The sequence below is a fragment of the Pseudophryne corroboree genome, chromosome 10, assembly GCF_028390025.1.
Source record: "Pseudophryne corroboree isolate aPseCor3 chromosome 10, aPseCor3.hap2, whole genome shotgun sequence".
Classification (NCBI taxonomy): Eukaryota; Metazoa; Chordata; class Amphibia; order Anura; family Myobatrachidae; genus Pseudophryne; species Pseudophryne corroboree.
The window spans coordinates 287597032-287623186 of NC_086453.1; the positions used below are offsets into that span (position 1 = coordinate 287597032).

At 45.2% G+C, this 26155-nt stretch overlaps 1 protein-coding gene across 1 annotated transcript in view; it reads right to left on the bottom strand.

Moving 5' to 3' along the window:
* The window catches only part of TTC34 (tetratricopeptide repeat domain 34), a 183494-nt gene that overhangs the window by 56083 nt on the left and 101256 nt on the right, over positions 1–26155 (bottom strand). Inside the window, exons 6-7 of the mRNA XM_063941789.1 lie at positions 9787–10060; positions 5756–5824 (exon numbers count right to left, since the gene is read on the bottom strand). Coding sequence (XP_063797859.1) covers positions 5756–5824; positions 9787–10060 — 343 coding nt within the window. The remainder of the gene's footprint in view (positions 1–5755; positions 5825–9786; positions 10061–26155) is intronic.

Sequence of the window (26155 nt, forward strand, 5' to 3'; positions counted from 1 at the left end):
ATTCACTTACACAGAGCGATATAAGATAGCACTTTAGACAGCTGTAAATACGTCACTGGGAGATTAATGAACTGGATACACGCCTGAGAAGTAAAGACGCACACATTGCAATGCAGACTTACAGTATTTCTACATAATAGGAGAGAACAAGCATCTACACATACAAGCCTACAGCTTCATATATGATAGCGTGGGAGAGTTATTTAATAAACTACCAACATCACATGAAAAGAAACAAGAATTCTTCAGTATAAATGACCAACATTCCCAGGAGAACAATTTAAATCATATTCCTCATGTACTGTAGCCAAACCACACACATTGGGCGAAGCACACCCATTTCCCATAAGCCGTGTCCATTATAGAACCCAAAAATGGGTTCTTTTGGCAAGCATGCTTTGTAGCAAGTACAAGACTAGATTAAGTACACACTTGTCTTTTTACCAAGGCCGAGTGGACAGCCAAGATGGGATGTGCGTAAGGATGGCCATTGACCATCAATGATTAGCAACCACCGAAGCTCTGTTGGTGATGGTAACTAGTTTTGCCACTGATGGGAGGCCACCAATGGTGCGCATCTGTCGTAGAATACTGATGACTAATGCTGGCCTCAAGCCTGCGCATGGACACAGCTAAACCATTGATGACAGAGTTGTTGATGGTCAACCCTAGAGGTGCTGGGGTGTGGTGCTGTAAATTGTGTCACCTTGTCCTGACCTCCTGCAGTGGAAGTCTGTCTATGATGATGCAATGTATATTGCATCATAACGCCCCCACACCACCTATTTCTCAGGGGAAGTGGGCAGATCCAAGAGGCTGGAAGAGCTCAACACGTTGAATAGTCTTCTGGACAATGGTGAGAGTAGGTGTCTTGCGCACTCAGTTACACAGATCTCCTTACAAATTCAGTTATACGGATGTCCTTGCACCCTCAGTTACATGGATGTCCTTGCACACTCAGTTACACTGTTGTCCTTGCGCACTCAGTTACACGTATGTCCTTGTGCACTCAGTTACATGGATGTCCTTGTACACTCAGTTACACGGAAGTCCTTGCACACTCAGTTACATGGATGTCCTTGCACACTCAGTTACACGGCTACCCTTGCACACTCAGTTATATGGAAGTCCTTGCACACTCAGTTACATGGATGTCCTTGCGCACTCAGTTACATGGATGTCCTTGTGCACTCAGTTACACGGATGTCCTTGCGCACTCAGTTACACGGATGTCCTTGCGCACTCAGTTACATGGAAGTCCCTGCGCACTCAGTTACACGGATAACCTTGCGCACTTAGTTACACATGTGTCCTTGCGCACTCAGATATACGGATGTCCTGGCGTACTCAGATATACAGATATCCTGGCGTACTCAGTTACATGGCGGTCCTTGCTCACTCAGTTACACGGAAGTCCTTGCGCGCTCAGTTACACAGATGTCCTTGCGCACTCAGATATATGGATGTCCTTGCGCACTCAGATATATGGATGTCCTTGCGGCCTCAGTTACACAGATTGACTACACTGACCAGTTACACTGATTGACAGTCTGTTGCTGTCTGGGGGGCGGGGAGAGGGCGGTGACAGCCTCAGTTTGTGAAAGTCTGGGACCATGAAGCTGCCCTGCACGTTGCCCGTCCATGGCTCACGGGGGCATGACACAAGTCAGGCGGCTTGTCCTCATAAAACGCCTTCATCTATCTGTATACCAGATGGAGGGAAGGCGGGCAAAAAGGAAGCTGAGCAGAGAGCTGGGAACCCTGCTGTCTGTGTGGCCAAGTCGGACCGGCCCATCCCACCATTGGCCCTTCTGACATTTGCCAGAAGTGCCATATGGCCAGTCCGGCTCTACCCTACGCTACCCGAAAGCCACCCACGATCTGATAAGTCCTCTATAATAAAATAAGGAGAATACATGCCTACATACCTCACCAATATTAACATTTAATGTCCTGTGACTTGCAGCGTATGTCAAAGGCCACATTCCTTGGTGTGTGACGTTCTAGGGGCGTGACCACATCATATGACAGTTGACCCCGTTCTCATCAGGCACTGTGGCCCGAAAACTGGGACTGGTTCCATAGGCAAACGCAGGGGGGGGTTTCTGGTTGCTCAGAAACCCCCCTCCTCTTGGCAAGTGGCAAATTATGACAACAAAACCAATGGTATATCATACAATTACTAAAGTCACTGCCGCATCATGCCCAGTGGTAGCAGTTTTTTCTATTAAGTTTTCTGTGTGTGTGGTTCTGAGCCCTCATTCAGTGCACTGGACCAAAGAGTAGCTACCAGTAAGAAGAGACAGGTGCCTTACCATGAGGTGGGAGAATGTGTGTTTAGAAAGTGCAGTACTGGTTCTATAATGTTTGTGCATTTGTTTATTGTAGTATGTTTAACCTTTTCCTGACCACTTATTTATATTATTGAAATATATTTGATTCAGCCTATACTATATATCATCTATACTGTATTCCATATTCCGCAGAGTGGGATATTTGCAGATTGCATTTGGAAACCCCCCTCTAGAAATCCTGCGTTTGCCAATGGGTTCGCTGAAATCAGGTATAGTTCTATATCTCAATTAATCAGCTGGAACTACTCCTGGTTACAAATACTTCTCATAAAAACCTCATGATTTTTTTTTTTTTTATGATACTGGGCCTAATTCAACATGGATCGCAAAAGCAAAATCTTTCTCTAATGGGCAAAACCATGGTCCTAATTCATACCTGATCACAGTAGCAAATTTGTTCTCTAATGGGCAAAACCATGGGGGTAATTCAGATCTGATCGCTGGGCAGCGATTTTGCAGCCCTGCGATCAGATGGTCGACGCCTACATGGGGAGTGGGTTTTCGTTGTGCAGGTGTGCGTTCGCATTTGTAGCAGAGCTGCACAAACTGATTTTTTGCAGTCTCTGCGCAGCCGAGGACTTACTCTTCCAGTGCGATGAGAGCAGGCTGATCAGGACCAGATTTGACGTCAGACATCCTCCCTGAAACACTTGATCCTGCGTTTTCCCTGACACTCCCAGAAAATGGTCTGTTGCCACCCACAAAAGGCCTCTTCCTGTCAATCTCTTGCGATCGCCCGTGTGAATGGATTTATTGCACCATCCCATCGCAGGGCGCCAATGCCCGTTGCAGCTGTGCAACGTGTCGGCGCAGTGCGGTGCGTACGCATGCGCAGTTTGGGCCTGATCAACCACTATGCGAAATCGCACAGCAGCAAATAGATCTGAATTACCACCCATGTGCGCTGCAGGTGGGGCAGATATAACATGTGCAGAGAGAGTTAGATTTGGGTGGGATGTGTTCAAACTAAAATCTAAATTGCAGTGTAAAAATAAAGCAGCCAGTATTTACCCTGCACAGAAACAATATAACCCACCCAAATGTAACTCTCTCTCATAGGCGTGCGCACGGGGGGTGCCTGGTGCGCACAGGCACCCCCTAATGTCCGGCACCCCCCGCACGTTACGCCTGTGATCCGATCATCGCTGTCTGTGTGATGATGCTGTTGTAGCACTGTGCTACTACTACTACTACAGCAGCACACTGTTAGCGATGATCGGATATAACCTAGTTCTCCTGCATCGCTCGCTGACGCTGCCCATACAGCCTTCACCCCCTCCCGCTGTGCTGCCGCCGGTCACACTCACACAGTGACAGCTCCCTGTCAGCTGCACTGAACCTAAACGGCTTCTTCGTGGACGGGTGGGCTGGCCGCACAGCCCAGCCCACCCACCGTCATAATCTGACTGCCTCGCGGTGTGACGTCAGCCCTCCCTACCTCCCTTCCTTTCCGCCCTGCGCTGTCGGCTGTCTTCCAGGCTCCTGCCTGTGCTCATTTGTAGACAGTGGCACTGGCAGTGAGTATTGTGTGCCCTGCCGCCCTGGCGTTTTCTACCGCTGGAGAAGTGGAGGACAGTAGTCTCATCCTGCCTGAGCCTTCAGAATGTGAGTGATATATATATGTGCACCAGGGCAAAGTTCAGGCCAGGCAGGGGTGGGGATGGGATAAAACTTTGTATAAGAAAATATAGGGTTATTATTATTATTATTACTAAATATATGTATATATATATATATATATATATATAAAATCCTCCATTGCCGAATTCCGCAATATGCACCTTACTCCAGGAATGATAGAAAAAGTTGATGTTTAGTCCATGTTAGATGAGCATCATACTACAAAAGTGCTGAGTGCAGCCTGCTTATAGTAGACGGGGTTAGGCACGCCCAGTAGGCGGGGCTAGGTACGCCACTCCAGTCATGCACCCCCTGATAAAATGTGCTGCGCACGCCTATGCTCTCTCTGCACATGTTATATCTGCCTCACCTGCACTGCACATGGATTTGGCCATTAGAGGAAGATTTTGCTTTTGCGATCCATGCTGAATTAGGCACACTGTCTCCTGCCTCTTGGACCACTCTTACGCTCACATACATTTTATCAACCCCAAGGGGAATGTTTCATTAAAACAAAAAACTGGAAATTCAACAAACATTTACTTTGATGGAAATTTGTCAAACCATTTCACTGCATCAGACACCAACATAAACTGTTATTTCTATCCAGATCAGTCTGCTAGCGATTATACAATGCTTAGAGTACAAAATAAAATTATTTACAGGTCATGTTGATCTCATGTGCTCCAACTGACATGTATGTAAACAAAGCTAGTTTTGTGTTAAGAATATGTTCTAGTATAAATCAGATTGCACGTTTTGATGTTAGTCATTGGATGCATGGTACAAAACAGTTGGCGACTAATTTTAGCCGCTGATGTGCCCTTTAGATGCAGAAATCTGCTCACACTACGCACCTCAGTGTGACCATATTCCCGTCAGCCCCGCCATCTTATAGCTAACGTTGGGACCATGTGACTGATATGAGGTGTAGCCTAATGGCCTGGCGGGAAATTAGAATGAGATAGAGAACATTACACACATGAGAGGTCTAGTTACCATACTTAATGAACCACTCTTGTATTTCAGCATCTATGGACGTTCTCAGGGGGCGATTCAGAGCTGATCGTAGATGTGCTATATCTCTGACATGCGGAGGGACGCCCAGCGTAAGGCTAGTCCGCCCCGCATGTCCAGCCCTAACCCCACCTCCTGCAGAGGTGCGAAAGCATGTGACGTCACGCAACCGCCGTGGCCCATCCCAGCAACGGTCTGGACATGTCTCCATTGTTGGGCATCACCCCAACGCCGCTCGAATGCCAGAGGCACGCCCCATCTTGCCCCCGACTGCCTCTGCCTGTCAATCGGGCAGAGGTGATCACACCAGTGAAATGCTTTCGCATTCCAGCAATCAGGTCTGAATTAGGCCCTCAGTTCATGCACAGTCATAGCTGCATTCGCATAAAGTCAAAGACTTGCGACCGGCAAAAGATCAGAATTGTTAGGAAGACTAATTAGGACATGGGAAACTGGATTCAGCTAAATTAATGAATTAGTGAAAGGGGGAATATGGCACTGGACAAGGGCGTATCTATAGTAGGTGATAAATATACCACTTAGTGCTTCATTAGGGAAAAGACAAGTATGGTTTCTTCATACAAGGCCATTGACAGCTGGAAAGAACCAGTGACTCTGTTTACCTTGTGACAGGCTTTGTCGTTGACCTTTTGATCCTCAAAACTTTTACATAGAAATCATCTTCTCCGTTTCCACAGTTGGTGAGAACGTTACTACACTGTGAAGTTAACAGAAGCGATCAGCACAATTGAGATACGATCAACCTGAAATCCTTCTAATAGCGCTGTTGTTGAAAGACTGTTTCAGGTGGGTGAAGGCCTCCTCATAATTCTCTGTTGATATATACAAAGGTAAGGTATAATTCTAACTACATGGGAAATATTAGTTTATAAAATTGGACTCACAGGTGGTTTTCCAAACTCAGAGGGGAGTCTCACTGCAGTGCTCTGAGCAATGCATATATATACTGTGAATGATTGGTAAAATAATGGACAATATTTCGCTGTGGGAGCATATACGATACACATTGGGGCATTAATGAGATGAGATAATGGGGATGAGAAGGCGATAAAGAGCTTTGCTGGTGGGGGCTATCGCCACCTATAGCACATTTTGGCTGGAGATATGTTATAGGAGTATAATGTATGTTTGTGCTGAAGGGTTAAATCTATGTTTGACAAACTGCTGATTGACTGTGAAATGTGGTAAAACCCAGCTATGAAATTCTGGTCATCTGATTTTGTGGTGAATGACTCATTGGCTGACAAGACTCGGATGACCGCTCTACGCTTGTGTTTGTTTCCTATTTTCTAAACATTTTTATACAACTGCTTTGTTGATGAAAGATGTTCTAGTCACTGATTTTGTTGTTTTATTTTAAAGATGATCACAAATTAGAGCGGCTAAGTAAATCTATATTTTTTCTGCAATTGTTTTAGCGTTATGTCATCATCCATGTACATTTTTCCGCAATCAACGCGTTTCGCCTGATGCTAGGCTTCTTCAGCCATCCTGCCATCTTGAAGAAGCCTAGCATTAGGCGAAACGCGTTGATTGTGGAGAAATCGATCCCCACTCGGTGTCCGGAGAAACAGGAACACGGAGCCGCGGTAGTCTGCTGGCAGACCACAGTCATCACCACAATACCGCTAACGGAAGGCAGCAAGGAAGGAGTATCCCCCCTGCATGGGCACCTCTGCAACAGAGCACTGAACAAAACGGTAAGCAAAGCATAAGTCCTACTTTATCCACCACCTTCTGCCTACTGCATCTGACTAGTAGCAAGGTGCTTAACCCCTACAGAGACTGAGCACTGACAATACAAGCATATTTCTCTAGTTTATGGATCAAAGGGACTAAAGGACCTCAACCTAGTGGGGTAAAATGCTGATAGTGTACCCAAATTCAAGTGAACCACTAATATGTATGTCTGAATTTATGTTACATGTTTGTGTGGTATACTTGTATTAGTTATACAGTACACATAGTATAAATACATGAAACATACGTGTTTTATCTATTTTTAAAATAAATTGTCTTGATTTTATCACAATCCAGTGTGCATATTTTTATTTGCTTATACAACAGAAGTATTGTATAGTGTATACACACGGTTCCATCAATATATTGTAGAAAGTAGGTGTGCGCTGAACATTTTTTTGTTATCTGTTTATTCCAGAGTGGAGTATTATAGTACATCCACTAATTGTTCAATAGCAGCAACCAGCTTCTAAAGCTGTGTATACAACTATGATTGGTGCAGTTCTTTACATCTTTTCCACTTCCACAGACTGTGGGTGACATTGCTGGGTGTAGACTTAATGTGCTGCTAGCAGTTGGTCAAAGTAAACAACAATATAAGTTATGTGCTCCAAATGAGGTGCAGATACTGTATATACCTGGTGTTTGTCTGAAAACACCTCAATAAATAAATATATAGATGAAGTTGGGTATAGCACAACCTATATTCTGGGTAAGTCAGGGCTTTAATGACATAGGATCTTCAGCACCTTACACAATATGGTAGTGAAGATCATATGTCATTAAGCAACTGACTTACCCTGAATAGAGGTTGCCCTATACCCAACATCTTCTCTATATTTATGCTAGCAGTTGGTGTTGGCACAACTGGGGAACAGAGTCATAGGTGACTGGTCTTCACCAGGACCATAGCCAAGAGATTATGGGATTACAAAACATCCATTGGCTGCAGCCACCAAGGTTCACATGTTTGGCAGTAAGAAGTCCATTAAGACCGAGGGCTAGGCAGAATTGTGATCAGAGATAGGTAAGGGGACAGGACTGGCTGCACCTGAGCAAAGTCAGGAAACAAGTCAAAGAAGCAATGTCACAGGCATACGGGATGGCTGGGTTGGTAATAGAAACAGACAATCAATCAGACTGACAGCAGGCAGAGTGCTAGTCAGGAATGAATGCACCAATAGCTATCTGGACATAGAAGCTGTCTTATAACCCAGCACATGCAGATAGCAGCATAAGCGATCCTGACCTGCAGGTGCATGTTTGAGGTCAGGAGTGAGTGCTAAATATGCTGCAGCCAGGAATGAGGTATGCCCCAAGAGATGGCCATCAATATGTTTAACCACCAATGGTAGATAATTTTGCCATAGATCGGGGAGAAATCAAAACCCCCAACTTCCCGATAGTTTCTTCCCGTTTCTTCTTGGTGCCGGGACACAGAGCCTTGCTCCATCTCCCAATGCAGCCCACAATGCCCTGCCAATGCCACTGACTGGCCCGCTGATTAATAGAGCAGGGATGACCATCGGCGGGTGACGCCATTAATAGTTCCCCTGTTAAAGGTTTCATACCATCACGGTTTATCACCATCGATGGTGACCATTAATGGTTAACCCACCAATTGCTATCCCTGCCCAGAGAAACATCACTGGGTGTGGTGCATTTCATTCGCAGCTCTGTCCTGTAATGCAATTCCTTCAATTGCAGCAGCAGAGGGTGGGGCCACAATAATGCCATTTACTACATATGATGTCATCAACATAGCCAGATTAAGGGGGGATGCAGGGCATACTCTACCCCGGGCCCCCTCTGTCAAGGGGCCCCCCAGCCAGAACACACTGACATCACTAGCTCTCCCTCTTGTGCAACAGCAGAACCAGGCTTCCAGGATGTGAGCAAGAGTATGCATTGCAGGCAAAGACACAGGAGTATCAGGTTTCATGAGATACAGACAGAGCTTCCTGACCAGAGGAGAGATAGCAGAGAGGAGAGAGCTGTAAGTGACCCAGGGATCCCAGCTTCTCCTCCTCTAGCCTGGGTGTCTGGGTCCTGTGTAACCTATTATCTAATCAGTGCATTCACGTTGAGAGAGAGACACACATAGAGTCCTCCTGAGTCATGTCCCAGTGTGTTAATAGTACAGAGGCTGCTGCTACTGCATTTTTGCAGGATAAATTAGAGATTTTATTTTTCTATGTGTATTTTAAGGTTGTTTAAGTTGTCTTTGTTCCACTACAGGAAAACATTATAAAATATTTGTATCTTTATTAGGTGGAGATATACACAGTACCCAAGCCTTATTAAACTATTACTTCAAATCTAATATACACCATTGGTTTATATTTACTATACACAATCTATACCTCCCATTCCAGGGGGGACAAAATGCCCTCTACCTGGACTTCCCTCTTAATTATGATTGTAATAATTTTTGTTGAAATACCTTTTTTATCAATGAAATAGTTCAACACAAGTGATGCCAATCATATATTAAAAGGGAAGTCCACGTAGAGAGCATTTTGTCCCTCCCAGAATAGGTCATGTTGAGAGGCATGCACAATCTAATATACACCCTCCCCCTCCACCAGGGCCCCCTTGTCTTAAGTGCCCCAGGCCCCCCCCCCCCCCCCCAGGCTTAATCCGGCTCTGGTCCCCAGACCGGCCATGTCCAACCTGCCTTTATGAGCAGGATCCGGTAGGCTGTCTTCTCTCTTGGGAGTCCAGGAGAGCATAGTGATATGTGACAATCTCTCGCATATTCTATGAGAGTGAGCATTGCCAGCAGGATAGGTAAGATAGGGGAATGTTGCCGGGTTATTGGAAACCGGTGTTGTTACAGTATTTACACTGATAGCCCCTTCCGTAACATTCTGCTGGTCGTACCCTTAATTATGTATTACTATAAGTCATGAGAGGACCGTGACATATATATTTCACCTGTCACTTTAGTCACTGTTTATATAAATATTATTTACAGCAGTTTAGACATATATAACATTAGTTGCGTCTGATATTCTGATACCACATCACTTACCCTTTGCAATAAGGATATCTGTGTAGAATATGTGAACCTTTGCTTGTGTGTCATCTATTTCAATCAGACATTCTGCAAAGAGCTCCAGTTCCTTAAATGTGGGGTCACTCTGGAAGGTCTTATTGGCACTGAGCAGTTGTGTTAGCGATGTCCTGCAGTAGTCATACAGCCAATTCGTTACCAGTAACTGAGCTTCTGGCTTCAAAGAGCGGATCTCTTGCACAGCGTAGCTGCTGTCTGTTCTGATTGCCAACATTATGTCACACATCGCTTCCTTTGCGAATAAAAAAAAAAAGAAGGAATTATTTATGGACACTGAGAACATAACAGTCAAGCCATTAATATTGCCATTCTAATTAACCTCTGTACAGCTAAAGCCCAGCGCAAGTAACAGATCTATTGTTAGTACAGGTGAATCAAGAGTTTCGGCATCTGTCCAACTTGAAGACTAGGAAGTTCGTAAATAGTTCTTGTCATTTACAAAAAAAGGGGATCGGTTACATACAGTATTTGTGTTTAACCCTTTACTACCACTGAAACTTATGCTAGACCAGCTCTGGTGGCTGCCAATCATAAATTATTTGGACAAACAGAAGCAAATCTTGTTCCTCACCATACAGTTGAACCTAAGGATGACATATAAACAAAATGTACTTAATTTAATATTTCTTTCTAAATCTCAATAAGATACCTTTGGCTTAGGGGTGCCGTGAAAAAAAATTGTGATACTCTAGGGTGCCATGATTCTAAAACGTTTGGTAACCACTGTACTAGACCATAAAATGCTGATGCATAGAGGAGCATATATGGGAGGGGGGATAGAGACTTGTAGTTCCACACAAAAGAGAGAAGATGCAGTGGCACACTCTAAAAACGAAGTACTGACAAGCAACAATAACATGGAGTAAAATTGAGGTTCTTCTTAGCATATTTTATGTCCAAACAAATATGGGACCACCTACTACAGCCAGGTAACCTCATCAGGTAGGTCCCCAACATTCCTAAGGTTCAGGTTCAGAACACGGGACCTGGGGTCAAAGCACAGCCCAACCACCCCAAGGCATCACACAAGTGAGAAGTAACAGTGTTTAAATGTTAATAAGTGTTACAGTACTTGAGGCTAAGGTGCCAAAATTGTTACATAAGTGAGAGGTATGAATTAAAGTGTTAAAAACTGTTACATTATATTTTATTAATTTTTTTTTCTCCAAAATATATTTTATTGAGGTGTGAGTACAAACTAGAATGAACAATACAAATAATAGTTACAGAGCCTAATATACATGACTGAGAGCATGAAAGTAGAGAGAAATTGGGTGGCAACTGTATAAACCCAAACATACCTCTCATTTTCTATTTTCAAACATATAACACACATACTAGAAGGATGACCAGGATATAGCACGAAAGAGTAGTATAACAAGGAGTAGAAATATACTTCTACATAATCGTGACAGGTCCAAAATAATACTAGAGCAGTCATTATATCAAGACGTCCTACAACATGAAGGACGCATAACAAAAACAAAAAAGTAAATACAAAAAAAAAAACAACAAGAAACATTGTCCGCCAAGGCCAGGGGGCCATCAACCCATCCATGGAGAGAACGTCAGAGTAAGAAAAAGGAGAAATACGAATACTGGAGGTCTAAGAGAAATTGGAAGAAGATTGGCATGAGAAGGGGGAGAAGAAGGTAAGAAAAGGGTTAGACAAGGAGGGTGGAGGGTAGAGAAGACATCAGTGGTGCAGAATTATGGAAGAGAAATAGGGGGTCTGTGGTCTAGAAGTTGGTGACAGTACGATGTGGTGCAGTGGAAGCTTTGTTGAATGGCAAGTTTGGTGGATGTGGGCAGTGTGCGTATAAATTTTCCCCAGCAATGAAATAGTGCAGGGGTAAGTGTCTCTTTATCAAGAGAGGTCTCTAACCAATCCATGGTAAATAGGAAGAGCAGTCTGGAGGTAGCCATGGGTAGGGAAGGGGTATGTTATTAATGTTATTATAATTGTTCTGATTGTCAGTTCTTAGTTTTTAGAGTGTGCACCTGCATTTTTTCTCTTTTTTGTGTGGAACTACAAGTCTAGCATGGTAGCACCTCTTGTTATGTTTAGAATTAGGGTGTGCAATCCAGTCCCCCCCTTCCCCTTCAGCTTAGGTTAGCACACCTGCCATTGGATGTTTGCAATTACTATTAGGATTCTAACATTTGCAGACTGCATATTGGAATGGGCACTATGAAAGGTGTGTACACACGGTGAGATCCTTGCTATGTCCGATTCTGATTATGCGATTTCCCTTGAACTCCCCCAAAGCCCATATAGTACAGATTTGACTATCTGTACTTTTGATTTTGACTGTGACAATTTTGACTATACTTTGTGCTAGATAGTACATTAGATAGTCAAGATGGACTTGCCTGCACAGTCTATCTAACCTTGCGATACTGACCCCACGGGAGCGTGCATCAGGATTGAATCTGTATCGCAAGCTGCCTAACACCTTGAGATGTGCACTAACTTTCCTTAAGATTTTTACTATATAGTCAAAATCTTACAGATTTATCTCACCGTGTGTACACACCTTAAGTCCTGGGTAAAAGTATAAAATATGTCAGTATTAGGAAAGGGTTTGAGGCGTGGGACCCCATGGGTTGGTGTGGCCGGTCTACTTAGAGCATTATTATTGTAACACTTATGTAAACTTTTCAGTACTTAAACTGTCTTTTTACTTAACCACTTAACTGAAATTTTTTTGCCCAGAAACCGCTCAGAAATTGTCATTTTTTTTTAATGAGTGAATTAGGTGAAGAACATGAATTTTATCCTTATCCAAAATGATTTTAGTAAAAAAAAAATAAAAAAATGTTTTTTTTGTAAATAATTTTTTCAAACATCGGAACATTGGTCAGGAAGCTCTGTAACATCGGAACATCGGTAACATTGCGACTATCGCAACATTACTTTTTACACCCAAGACAGCTGCCAGGTACATGGGTTTACACTTTTCCAGCTGCTGCCATTGCCTGCAGCCGCTGGGTGGGGGGTCCTGCCTTGCTCACCGATCAGCAGTGATCAGCAGCATGGCAACACTGAGGGGAGGGTGCGGGGAGGCAGAGGGAGAGCAGCAGCGGTGACAAGTTTACCTCTACTGCCACTGCTAACACTGCTTATCTGACTGGTCTCATCCTGTGCGACCAGGTCAGATAAAACACTAGCTGGTATGGCCGCATCTGATGCGACTATGTCAGGCAAGTCGTTAATGTAACACTTTTAAACACTTTAATGGCTATCTCTCACCTATATAACACTTTTGGTACCTACGGTATGCCTCTTAGTAATTCAACACTTATTAACATTTAACACTGCTACTATTCACTTGTGTGATGCCTTGGAGCAGTTGGGCTGTGCTGACCCGGGAGTCCCATGTTCTGAACCTGAACCTTAGGAATGTTAGCGATCCACCTGATGAGGTCACCTGGCCATGGTAGGTGGGCCCATATTCTTGGCCAAAAATTATGCTAAGAACCTCAGTTAAATTGCAGTTTATTATAATTGTTCTGATTGTCAGTTCTTAGTTTTTAGAGTTCGCACCAGCATTTTTTTCTCTTCTTTCTGCAGAGAGGAGCGTATGCCTCTTTGCAGACCTTATTTTGCGTGTTGTCGCGCTGCACATGCTCTGGAACTGGGCGTACAAAAGTACTGGTGGTGTAGAATCATGACTTTTAAGCCGCATCTCCATTTGCAACTGCAGAGGTGTCACTTAGGGCCTTATTTGGATTTGCAAGCCCAAAGGTTTATGTAAAAATCTGATGGTTGGGGAACTGCACAAGTGCAGAACTGGTCCTACATGATTGGACTTGCAGCACTGGAACATTACAGATCATTAATTGTGTTATATGTTATCTTTATCTGATCTCATCTTCATCCTCCGCTTTGTAGCAGTTCTATTGTATGTTTCACTGTCAATGATCATGAAGTTATGTTAACAATTTATGGGGTCTATGCACTATGCCTTGAGAAGATAAAGGTGACAAAGATAAAGTCCCAACCAAATAGCTCCAAACTGTCATTTTTCAAACACAGCCTGTAACATGACAGTTAGGAGCTGATTGGCTGGTACTTTATCTCCATCCACTTTATCTCCATCCAAGGCTTAGTAAATAGACCCCCAAATCTCCATTCACTTTATCCCTTTCCTAGGCTTAGTACATAGACTCCACAGCCTGTAACATGGCCGTTAGGAGCTGACTGGCTGGTGCTTTATCACCTTCCACTTTATCTCTCTCCACATCTTACTACACATGTCCACATGTCACCAATATAACCAGAAACTGGGGAACCAGTTCTCACCATGTGCTCTCTACACCCTGGTATACCAAGACCTAAGGATCAGAAATAATCACACTAGATCCCCCTTCCCCACACAAACACACAACCGGTGGACTGAAAACACCCAACCAAAGGATACCAACACAGGCAGAGGCAGAACTCTGGAAGGCAACGGAGTCAGCTGCCGCCGGGCTCCTGCTTTGAAGGGGGGGCACCTCTCCTCCTGTTCCGTGTGTTCAGCGACATTAATCAATTAAGTTAATTGACAGCAGCCGGTATCTCTTCTGTAGCCGACTTCCCCAAGAGTCACTACACCTTACAAATCACACCCTCTTTATTATAGATACACTGGAAGCAGACACCTTACTGATGAAGCTATTTGCCCCTATAAAGGAAACATGAGAATTCTAACTATATGAAGTTATTTCTCTGACAATTACATGTAACTTCATATACTGTAGTTAGAATTCTCATACTTCCTATGCAAGAGCAGATATCTCCATTAGTAAGGTGCATGCTACCAGTGTAAAAGGTTCTGGGTTCTAATCCTGGATATGACACTTGCAAATTAATTGTCAGAGAAATAATCAGCATTGTGAGTGACTGAGCAGATCTATGTAGTGTGTGGTTGGACCCCTACATAGATCTGCCTAGTTGCAACGGTTTTGTAGTAGCTTCATATAGTTAGAATTAGAGATGAGCGGGTTCGGTGTTACTCGGATCTCAAAACGGCATCTTATTGGCTCACAGATGATATATATAGGGGGGGGGCACCAATATTTTTCTTGCCTCCGGGCAACTGGGATAAACTTACGCCACTGAACACAGGCAAATTTCTTCCAGTGCTCCATGCTAAAAATGTAAAAATAAGCTATAGATCACCCTTGACTAGTCTTACTAGACAGGAGCAGTTGTGTTTGTAGAGCACAGTCCACTTCAAAGAAGCACCGGCAAAAAGTTTATCCCATTACTGTAATTTAAGATCAAGGAACTTGAACCATTACTTCATGAGCTGAATTGCTAAGCGTGAACAAGAAAGTAGTGATTTCTGTGATAGTGGTGCGGAAGATTGGGTTGTAAAATACAGCTCTGTTTTACTCCATACTTGCCAATAATCCTGGGATGTAGGTAGGCTCCCAAAATAGAGACTAATCCTGCACCCTGAGAGAGCCTTTTAATTTCTCTGATACTGGGATAAAAATGAGACGTCATTCGCACCTTACTGCTCCGCCCTAGTGCAGCATGATTAGGCAGATTGCTTAATCACATGATGTCACCAACTACATCACAGCGCAGTGGGTGGAGCATGTTGCTGTCAATTGCAGTGCAAAGTATCGCCAACCTCTAACTTCATGATGCTTCTCTCTACATATCCCTGATGTAAACTCTATAAAGTATGTTTTACACTCGACTCAAACCTTCACTCAAATTCAGATTAACAATAGTAAAATACCATGTCACTGAAATCCTGCTAACAGCAATATACGTACTACATCACATTCATTTATTTTCAGATGGCAAAACAGATCCAGACTGTAAGATACACAACGATGGAAATAATATAAAACAACACTAAAAGATAACAATGAAGGAAAGAAAAATATGTTTTTAATTAGACTCTTAAATTCTCATTTAATAAGTTTGCCTACAATAAAAACTGTAATTTTATTAAACCCGTTAAATCAGCTTGTCGCCATAACGGCAATAAAATAACCAGCATAAACGGTTTTAATCGAGCTTTAACTCTCAAAGTCAACTGGGAAAAATAAAGATTATTCTGAGATATTGTAATGGCGTTACTTACCTATCTCTTAATGCAGCCAAACAGGCAATCAGTATATTGTCACGGGGACCTTTTGTGCTGTGTGATCCATACTAATGCAAACTTATTTATAACACATTGCGTTCTAAGGCAGATGTATTAAGCCTGGAGAAGTGATAAAGCAGTGATAAGTGCAATGTGATAATGCACCAGCTAATCAGCTCCAATATGTCAATTGACAGTTAGGAGCTGATTGCCTGGTGCGTTATCACCTTGCACTTATCACTGGTTTATCACTTCTCCAGGCTTAATACATCTGCCCCAGGATCCGCACAAAAAAAGTTCTAAAGGGAAATAAAATTGATTTCTAAAGAGGATTTATTCTGCTTTATTTTTCTACAGATGACCTGTAAATTAACAGGACACAGGATAGGATGGGATATAGGACCAGCATGTTTTCCTGTCTTTAGGAATTTGCTAATAAGTTAGCACAGTGGTGTCACAAGCCGGGTGCGGGGGGTGCGGCCCGCACCCGGGTGTGACGCTTAGAAGGGGTGACACCAATCTGTGGGCTCCTCCGCAATGACAGGAGCCAGGTGCTGCAGTGTGAAAGTCTGCTGCAACACCCGGTTCCTGTCGAAGAAGAGGAGCCGACAGCGCTGCAAACAGTCTCCGGGGGCAGCCCAGTAAAGCCCTGCATCTCCGGAGATGCCGGGCACACCCCTGGAGTGACAACTCACGAGGCCACGCCCCCTTTTGCGCCCACACCCTTTTTGCGGCCACGCGCCTCCGGCGCGCTGGCATCTAAGGGCGTGCACTAGGTGTCACTACACCCGGTGACACCTCTGAGTTAGTAGCTGTACAATGAACAGATATATACAATGTGGCCTTAATTAAAGTTTCCTTATTCAAAGCTTTCTGCAGCTTTTGTAAGTACAGTATACTATTTAAGGCATCGTGAGAAGGTTTCTGTGGGAAAAAAAAATAGTTCCAAAATTCTGTTGATAGAAAAAAATATGGCTACAAGGTTAAAGGCATGATAAAATACCAACAAATGTACAAGGGGCTCATTCATCATCGGGGGCTGCATAGATTATTAAGTATCCAACTTGTTGCGAGTTGTGGCGGTGGACACTTTATTACTGGAGCAATTCAGTATTGTTCCGGTGTGGGGAATGAATACGTAGTAGTGTTAAGTGCCAGGCCGGCCTTCTGCGCACAGGTGACCTGAGGTCACGCATGGGTACGATCTCTGGGCGCTCATTGCATCCCCGGACCTCCTTCCCATAGGACTCTCTAGGTGGTCCCACCGGGCCCCTAATAATGAATGGGCCCATTACGTAATACATGCGGAATCTAGCATTTCTGCATGTGTAATGGGCCCATTTCACATGATGAATAGGATCATAACTAAAAGAAATCTAAAATTCAATTTAATTTTTTTTATTTTTCCTCTTTGTAAAAACTGAAAAAGAAACTAAAGGTATAAGGTAATCAATTGTAATTTACACTATTTACAGAGTTTAGAGTCAATAGGTAGTCTCCCACTAACCTGACTGGATTGGGGGAATACCGCCATCATCAGTTCAAGTTAGCTCTCCATTGTCTGTTGCACTAGTATTGGCAGAACCCGCAACTTCAGCTACCAATACCTCTGTCACCAACAACCACTGATTCTTCCATCTCCCCTTTTATCTTTTATTCCCAAGTGGACAGCCATAGCTGTATTTAGATCCCTTTTGGGGTGATTGATTGGATCTTTGAAATATATTCCTGAAATGAACCATTATTATCCATTCAACTTTCCCCTTCCTCTCCTTATCAGGTGCACTGTCCTATTGTTTGGTGACAGGGCCAGACTGGTGCGGCCAGATGGTCTAGTCCGGCCGCACAGAGAGCTGGGCTGGCCAAGCAGTGTATCCTCCGGCTTCCTGCTTGGCTGGTATAAAGGGCGTGCCATGAGACCAACCCCCCTGACTCGAGGAACACCCTCATGAGCCATGGCCACATGTACCCAGTGACGAGCCAGGGCAGCTTCCCAGCCCCAGTCTGTCCTTGGTTGGTGACATCATGCAAGAGAACAATACCAGCCTAATTATTCAAATGCTGGCATGGAAAGTCCATCAGTTTAATCCAGTCAAGGGATTCCACAGGCGGAGACTTTGGAGGGAGATGCAATAAAATGTGGCACTCCTTTTCTGAGCCCATGTCGGCCAGGTGTGCCCCCTATATTGTCACACACATTTTCTGCACTATTATGTGCAGCGCGCACTTTTTTTGATTTTGAATAAAAATTTCAGGTCAGGTGAGTTTTTCTTTCAGTTTTTACAAAGGAAGAGTAAAAAATATTTTTTGTTAAGAGAATTTTAGGTTTCTCTCTGGTACCTTCTCATGCATTTTACCTTGTACAGCGCCATATTTTCTTTATAATTTGCAATGATGAGTTTTTTGGGTTTTTTTTTATCAGCGAGAAGTGGAAAAAAGAGCTCAGACAACTACATATGGGTATGGCCTAAGAGTTCAAATAATCAAATTAAAAATGTTGGTGCTGTTGAAGCTGGAGAGCGCTACTGTGCATACTCCATATTGGCTCCTCTAGGGAGGCTTCAGCTCTTACCCAAGATGGCTGCCGTCTGTACTTCTGTAAATGCGCAACTGCATCTTGTTACTGTGTTAGAGTGTCATAGTTCCACTTAGCTCAGAGAGACCCTGCTATTACCCACAGATCTATCCTGCTACAACTGCTGGTGGAACCGCTTGCATCCTGCACTGCTACCCACATGCAGTCACCGGCTGGTGACCTGTATGTTCCGCTCCATGCTGAGACTCTGCGTGTGAGTAACTTTTAGTGCGTCTGTACATTCAAGTCGCTGCTGAATAATCCACCCCACTGGTTAAGTACTGGGCTGTTCACTGACTCAGGGCACCCCCTGGTGTGTAACTACACCATTCGCCATAACACCGCCAATAGTAGACACACATTCTATTTCCAGTAGGTGTATATATGGTTACATTCTAAATCCCGCCGCCTCCCAAGGCACTGAATAAAGGTTGACCCCTGGCAGCGCATTCAGGCTGTCCGTTGGCATTTTTTAATCGGAGCGGCTGCGTGTGACATCATGCAGCCACCCCGAAAATGCTCCAGGCACACCCCTGTTCGGCCCGCCCCACGTGCAAAATGCCGCGTTGACGCCCCCAGATGGCCGCTGCTGTCAATCACCTAGCGGGTGCGGCTGCAAGGTGTAGGGTTGCGTACGCGCACTGCGGCTGGTGCGCGTGTAAAGACCACCCAAGTGCAGCATCATTTTAGCTTTCCCATTACAGATATAGCATATGTATGTATATATATATATATATATATATATATATATATATATATATATATATAGCTAATGCTACACACACTCTCACACACAGACCTGCTCAATGATGTCAGAGCCCCAGCTCCCAGCAGCAGGACCTCCAGAAACCCGGCAGCTCCTGTGTGAGTAGCAGCCCCTCCTCCACTATAATCCAGCCCTGTTGTCCTTCATTTTGACAGACTTTTAACTAGTTATTAAATAAACATTACCCCACTCGTCTGCTAATATACTTTTCATTTTTAGGTGGCAAAAGGTGAAAATAAATGCTGGGCAAAGAATAAAATAATAAGCAAACACTATACTGTACTGTGCCAACATACTGTGCCATGAAGGAACAATGAGACTCATGTGCCGTCAGTGTTAGTAGCATCTCCGCTGCCAAATACACAACAATGGCCTTCCTGCCCACCCGAATTCTTACCTGAAGAGCAATTAGTCAAAACTTTAATATCAGGGTTTTATAAGACTTAAAGAGGGTATTTGCTCTGTGCCCATTAGTGCAAGTTTGCCCACCGTTATCCGTCCTAGGAGAGGAGGCACAAAACCAACCCCCAGTGTGCACAGAAAAAAAGTGACTTCATCAAAATAACAGTGGATGCATAAAATATATATTTAGCTTCTGTTTCTCTTGTCGGACTTTTGCAATACAGGTAAAGGGTACCCTGCAAGTACTGCGCTGGTTTATGGGGGCTCACTAATGCATATCTCCCAACGGGCCTGTATCACAGCCGCTCGCATTGGCTTGCACTGCTGCAATCGCATTCACAAGTGTGAAAATATGTTAATGAGTCAGACGCTGTCTTGTGTACAGAGACGCTCCCCTGCTGGCATCTCTTATCTGCCAAATCGATGCTGTTACAGGCTGAGTGTCTTACCGGAGACACTTGGCCATCTCCTGCTGTGCATTAGGTACACCCCATACAGGATTAAGAGAATGCCCTTGAAATAGAATACTCAGTGCTACTAAAACTCCCCAACAGTACAACAATGACCTTCATTTCACCCTATGGCAGTGTATCCCAAACTTTATTGAATTACAACAAGCTTTTTATGCCCCTTTCACACAAAGCCGAGAACCTGGGTTATTGCCGCCGCAAGCCAGCGGTACCCAGCTGTATGAGAAAGGGTCAAGCCGGGTCTTGCAACCCGGGTCCGACCAAGGTCGCAACCAGGGTTATTCCCGAGTCCAACCCGAGTCAGCTGCAGTAAGAAAGGCAGACCCAGGTCATGCCTAAAAGACTGCTGATTGGCTAGCTGAGGAGCATGTGGAGATGACGTCATCTCCTATTTTCCTGTGTGTGCATCGAGAGCCCAGCGGCGGTGTGAAAATAGGATTTTAATGACCTACCGGTAAATCCTTTTCTCGTAGTCCATAAGGGATATTGAGGAGTTAGTACGATGGGGTATAGATGGGGTCCAAAGGAGTCGGTGAACTTTAAATTTCTTCAACCGGGTATGCTGGCTCCTCCCCTCTATGCCCCCTCCCACAGGCAGTTATAGGTAAAATAGTGCCCCGAAGGAGAATGACATATTTGAGAGAAGGAACAAAACAACGAGTAGTGAGATTCACACACCAGCACACCAATAACATAAAACGACCAGCAACAGTTGGTAACAAAACAGCAACAGCTGAATAGGTAACCATATAAGAGAAAACCTGCAGAAAAGTCAACGCACTGAGGCGACCGCCCAATATCTCTTATGGACTACGAGAAAAGGATTTACCGGTAGGTAATTAAAATCCTATTTTCTCTAGCATCCATAAGGGATATTGGGGAATTAATACGATGAGAACGTCCCAAGGCTTCCAGAATGGGCGGAAATGTGCGGAGACGTCTGCAGCGCTGCCTGCTCAAACTGGGTATCCTCTGTGGCCAGGGTATCAAACCTGTAGAACTTCACAAAGGTGTTCTTCTCTGACCAGGTAGCAGCTCGGCATAGTTGCAAGGCCGAGACTCCACGGGCAGCCGCCCCAGGAAGACCCCACCGATCTAGTAGAGTGGGCCTTCAGAGACTGTGGAACAGGTAAGGCTGCCGACACATAGGCCTGTTGGACAGTAAGCCTAAGTCAACGAGCAATGGACTGCTTAGAAGCAGGGCAACCCTTTTTCTGTGCATTATAGAGCACAAACAAGGAATCTGTCTTTCTGATCCCAGCCGTCCTTTTGATATAGATCTTCAAGGCTCGCACAGCATCCAATGCCTCCAGAAGAGCAGAAGTGCCAGAACTTGACGGAACCACAATAGGTTGATTCAAGTGGAATGCAGAGATGACCTTCGTCAGGAACTGCTGCCTAGTCCTGAGCTCCACTCTGTCCTCGTAAAAGACCAAGTAGGGACTTTTACGCAATAGGGCCCCCATAGGGCCCCCAATTCTGAAACATGCCTAGCATAAGCCAGGGCCAATAACATCACCGTCTTCCACGTGAGGTACTTGTCTTCTACCGTCATCAGAGGTTCAAACCAGGAGGACTGTAGAAATTCCAACACTACAGTCAAATCCCATTGTGCGGTGGGCGGCACAAAAGGAGGTTGTATGTGAAGTACCCCTTGCAAGAAGGTCTGAACTTCTGGCAACACTGCCAATTACTTCTGGAAGAAAATTGAGAGAGGCGAAATATGGACCTTAATGGAACCCAGACGTAAGCCCTTATCCACACCAGCCTGCAGGAAATGTTGGAAATGTCCCAAGTCGAACTCCGCAGGCGGATACATGCGTTCCTTGCACCAAGAGACATATCTTCTCCAGATATGATGATAGTGTTTTGACTTCACAGGTTTCCTGGCCTGAACCATGGGAGCAATAACATTTTAGGAGAGGCCTTTGTGAGCTAGGATGTTCCGCTCAACCTCCAAGCCGTCAAATGAAGTCGCCGTAAATCCTGGTAGACAAACGGTTTTGTTGAAGAAGATCTCTTCTTATTGGCAGAGGCCAAGGTTCTTCGTTGGACATGTCCAGAAGATCCGCGTAGCATGCCCTCCGAGGCCAATATGGGGCAATCAGAATTGCCAGGACTCTTTGATTCCTGATTTGCTGTAGCACCCTTGGGAGCAATGGAATCGGAGGAAACAGGTAGACCAGCCGGTAAGGCCAAGGCGACATCAGTGCATCTACTGCCCTCGCCTGAGGGTCCCTGGTTCGTGAGCAATACCAGCAAAGCTTCTTGTTGAGTCAATAAGCCATCATGTCTATTTGTGGGCAGAGCATTGTAGATCATCCGAAGTAACAGAATGTTGATCAGGGCAAGGTGTTACTTGCACTGACCACCTGCCCTGGAACTGAGCCCCCTGGGTGAAAGCTCCCCATCCTTTCAGACTCGCATCTGTCATAAGAAGGATCCAATCCTGAATCCCAAAACTTCGACCTTGCAGTAGATTTGAGAACTGAAGCCCCCACAGGAGGGAAATTCTGGCATGAGGTGACAGCCGTATTATCCGGTGCATCTATCACTGTTGACAACACTATCATCTCCCCCGTTCCCCAACTCCGCTGCCTGGGTGTCACTCTTGACTTGACTCCTCCCTCTCCTTTGCACCCTACATCCAAGCTCTGGTGCAATCTTGTCGATTCCAGCTACGCAACATTGCTCGCATCAGGCCATTTCTCTCCCAGAGTGCAACTAAACTTATCATCCACTCACTGGTCATCTCACAACTCGACTACTGCAATGTTCTCCTCACTTGCCTCACTTGCTCCCACCTCGCTCCCCTCCAATCTGTCCTCAACTCCGCAGCTAGGCTCATCTTCCTCTCCCGCCACTCCACTTCTGCCACTCCCCTTCAACAAAATCTACACTGACGTCCATTCCCCTACAGAATCCTATTCAAACTCCTCACCCTCACATACAAGGCCATCTCTAATTCCACTGCTCCCTACATCTCCAACCTCCTCTCCCTTCATACTCCCTCCCACCCACTACGGTCGGCTGATGACCGTCGCCTCTCCTCTGCCTTAGTCACTGCTTCCCATGCACGAGTTCAGGATTTTTCCCGTGCTGCACCCCTTCAGTGGAACCCGCTCCCCCGCTCCATTAGATTCTCCCCAAGCTTTCAAAGCTTCAAACGGGCACTGAAAACCCACCTATTTATCAAAGCGTACCCCTCCAATGCATAACCTAGTCCTTAGGCTGCTCCTTAATCCCCCTACCCCATGCCTTGAACATCTCTGCTTTGCTTGCATACCGCCATCAGGTTTCCTCCTGCTTGCTTGCACCTCATGTCATCTGTCTGTCGCCCCTCCCCACTAGATTGTTAGCTCTTCAGAGCAGGGCCCTCTTTCCTCTTGTTGTCTAAGCCCTCTTCTCGACACATTTCACTCAGCAACCATCTTTACCTGCTGTTTCTCCTACTGGTAAAGGCTCTTCTCTATCTATGGCCGCCAGCCCCGAGCAGTACAATGATTACTCCCTTGCCACTTACATCTATGTTGTGAGAATTGTGGTGCTCTTTGTTACCTGCACTCCATCTTTGTTATTTATTTACTGTTATGCTAACCTTTGTCTCCCTGTACAGTCCTTTGTACGGCGGATATTCGAGTAGGCCGTAGAACCATTCGGACCATCTCCTGGAGTGTTCTCGCTTTGTCCTCTGGGAGGAACACTTTCTGGGCAACAGTATCCAGCAACATTCCAAGGTTAGCTCCAGGTGGGAATTCTGTAAATTGATGATCCACCCATGGTGTGACAGAAGTTGGATAGTGTGGTATATACGGAGCAATAAAAGCTCCCTGGATCTCGCCTTTATCAAGAGATCGTCCAGATAAGGGACAATATTGACCCCCTGAACCCGGAGTTGGAACATCATCTCTGCCATCACCTTCGTGAACACCCTTGGAGCTGTGGACAGGCCGAAGGGTAGCACCTGGAACTGGTAGTGATTGTTCAGCAGGGCAAACCTCAGGTAATCCTGGTGAGGTGGCCAAATCGGGATATGGAGATAGGTGTCCTTTATATCCAGGGAGACCATGAACTCCCATTCTTCAAGGCCCGCAATCACTGCTCGCAAGAATTCCATCTTGAACTTGAAAACCTTTAGGTAAGGGTTCAAGGATTTTAGATTCAAAATGGGCCTTACCGAACCGTCCGGTTTCGGTACCACAAACAGGTTGGAGTAGTAACCCTTTCCCTGTTGTTGCAGTGACACTGGAACAATGACTTGGGATTGGACCAATTTTTGCATGGCCTGTTGCAGCGAAACATGCGTATCCTCCAAAGCTGGTAAGCTTGATTTGATAAATCGTTGGGGAGGAGCGCCGTCGAACTCCAGCTTGTAGCCCTCAGAAATTAGGTCCTTTACCCAGGTATCCTGGCAGGAGCTTTCCCAGATGCGGCTGAAGTTACGCTGCCGAGCTTCCACCACCAGATCCCCCATGGTGGGTGGGCACCGTCATGCTGAGGCCTTAGTGGAAGCTGAACTGGTGCTCTGGTCCGGAGAACCTGTGGTTGCTGGTTTTCTTGTCTTATCTCTGGTGCCTCTAGCCGCATTGGAGGCACCTCTGGCCATAGATCTAAATCTGTTAGACCGAAAGGACTGGGTAGACGGCCCCGGGTAGGAACGTCTAGCCGGTGGGGCCCAAGAGGGGAGAAATGTGGATTTCCCCGCAGTAACTTTTGAAATCCACGTATCCAATTCCACCCCAAGAGCCAATCCCCTGAAAAAGTTTGACTCTACACTGCACTTGGAATCTGCGTCTGCTATCCACAGACGCAACCACAAAGCTCTGCGCGCCGACACTGCCATAGCAGTGGTCCTTGCATTAATATTGCCTATCTCCTTGACAGAGTCACACAGGATGCGTGCAGTGTCTTGAATGTGTTTTAGGAGAGTCACCGTAGTGACCAGGAATATATCCCCCGAGAGGCTCTCTTGAATTTGAGTAGCCCACGTATGAATGGCATGAGTCATCCACAACCTGCTATGACCAGTCTTTGTGATATACTAGCCGCTATGTAGATAGACTTCAGTGTAGTCTCTAATTTTCTATCCCCAGGGTCCTTTATGGTAATGAAGCCTGGACCTGGCAGTACCGCCTTTTTAGATAGGCAAGAGACGATACGCCTACAGCCAGGGGTTCTTTCCAGAGTTTTCTGCCTTCAGGAGCAAATGGGAAAGTGTGCAGAAACCATTTTGTCACTTAGTATTTCTTATCTGTATTTTTCCAGGCTAACTTAAACAGGTCATCTAGCTCTGCAGAATCAGGGAAGGTGACACTGAGCTTGTTCTGTGTTAAGAAAAACGACTGCTGTGCTACAGCGTCCTCTAGAGGGAGTTTTAACACATCCCATATAGCAAGAATAAGGGTCTCAATGCCCTGTGTAGAAGGGGAATCCCCAGTAACAGGATCCAAGTCCTCCCCCTCCTCCTGTATCTCCTTATAAGAGTCTGAGAGTAAAGCAGGTAACCCATGTTTTTGTGGTCCTAATCTAGAGAGGGGGGGATGTGGAACATCTGCCCTTGCAGCTAGGTCTGCAACAGCCTACTGCAGTTGTTGAGTTTTCTGAGCATTAGCAGTGAGCTGAGATGACAAATCTGACATCATGGATTTTATGGCACCTAGCCAGGAAGGCTCTTGACCCCCCCCCCCCCCCCCCCAGCCCCCTCACTGAGTTGTGAGGACTGGCTGCATTGTTCACATGATATGGAGCCAGATGTAGAGGGAGAGAATCTGGTGTGACGTACACTGCATAATTGGTGTTTTACCATGTTTACAGTAAACAACAATTATAAACACAGACACAGACAAGTAATATAATAGCAAGCCTGCCCTTACTGTATGTGAGAGGGAGACAGAGAGAAGAGAACAGCACACCCAAGCTAAACAGCCCCAGTGAGACTGCAAGCTGTTATATCCCGGTGTAACACTGGAGTTTTAGTCCTTTTCAGGACACAGATTGTGTACAATAGCAGCTCTCCCCCTTT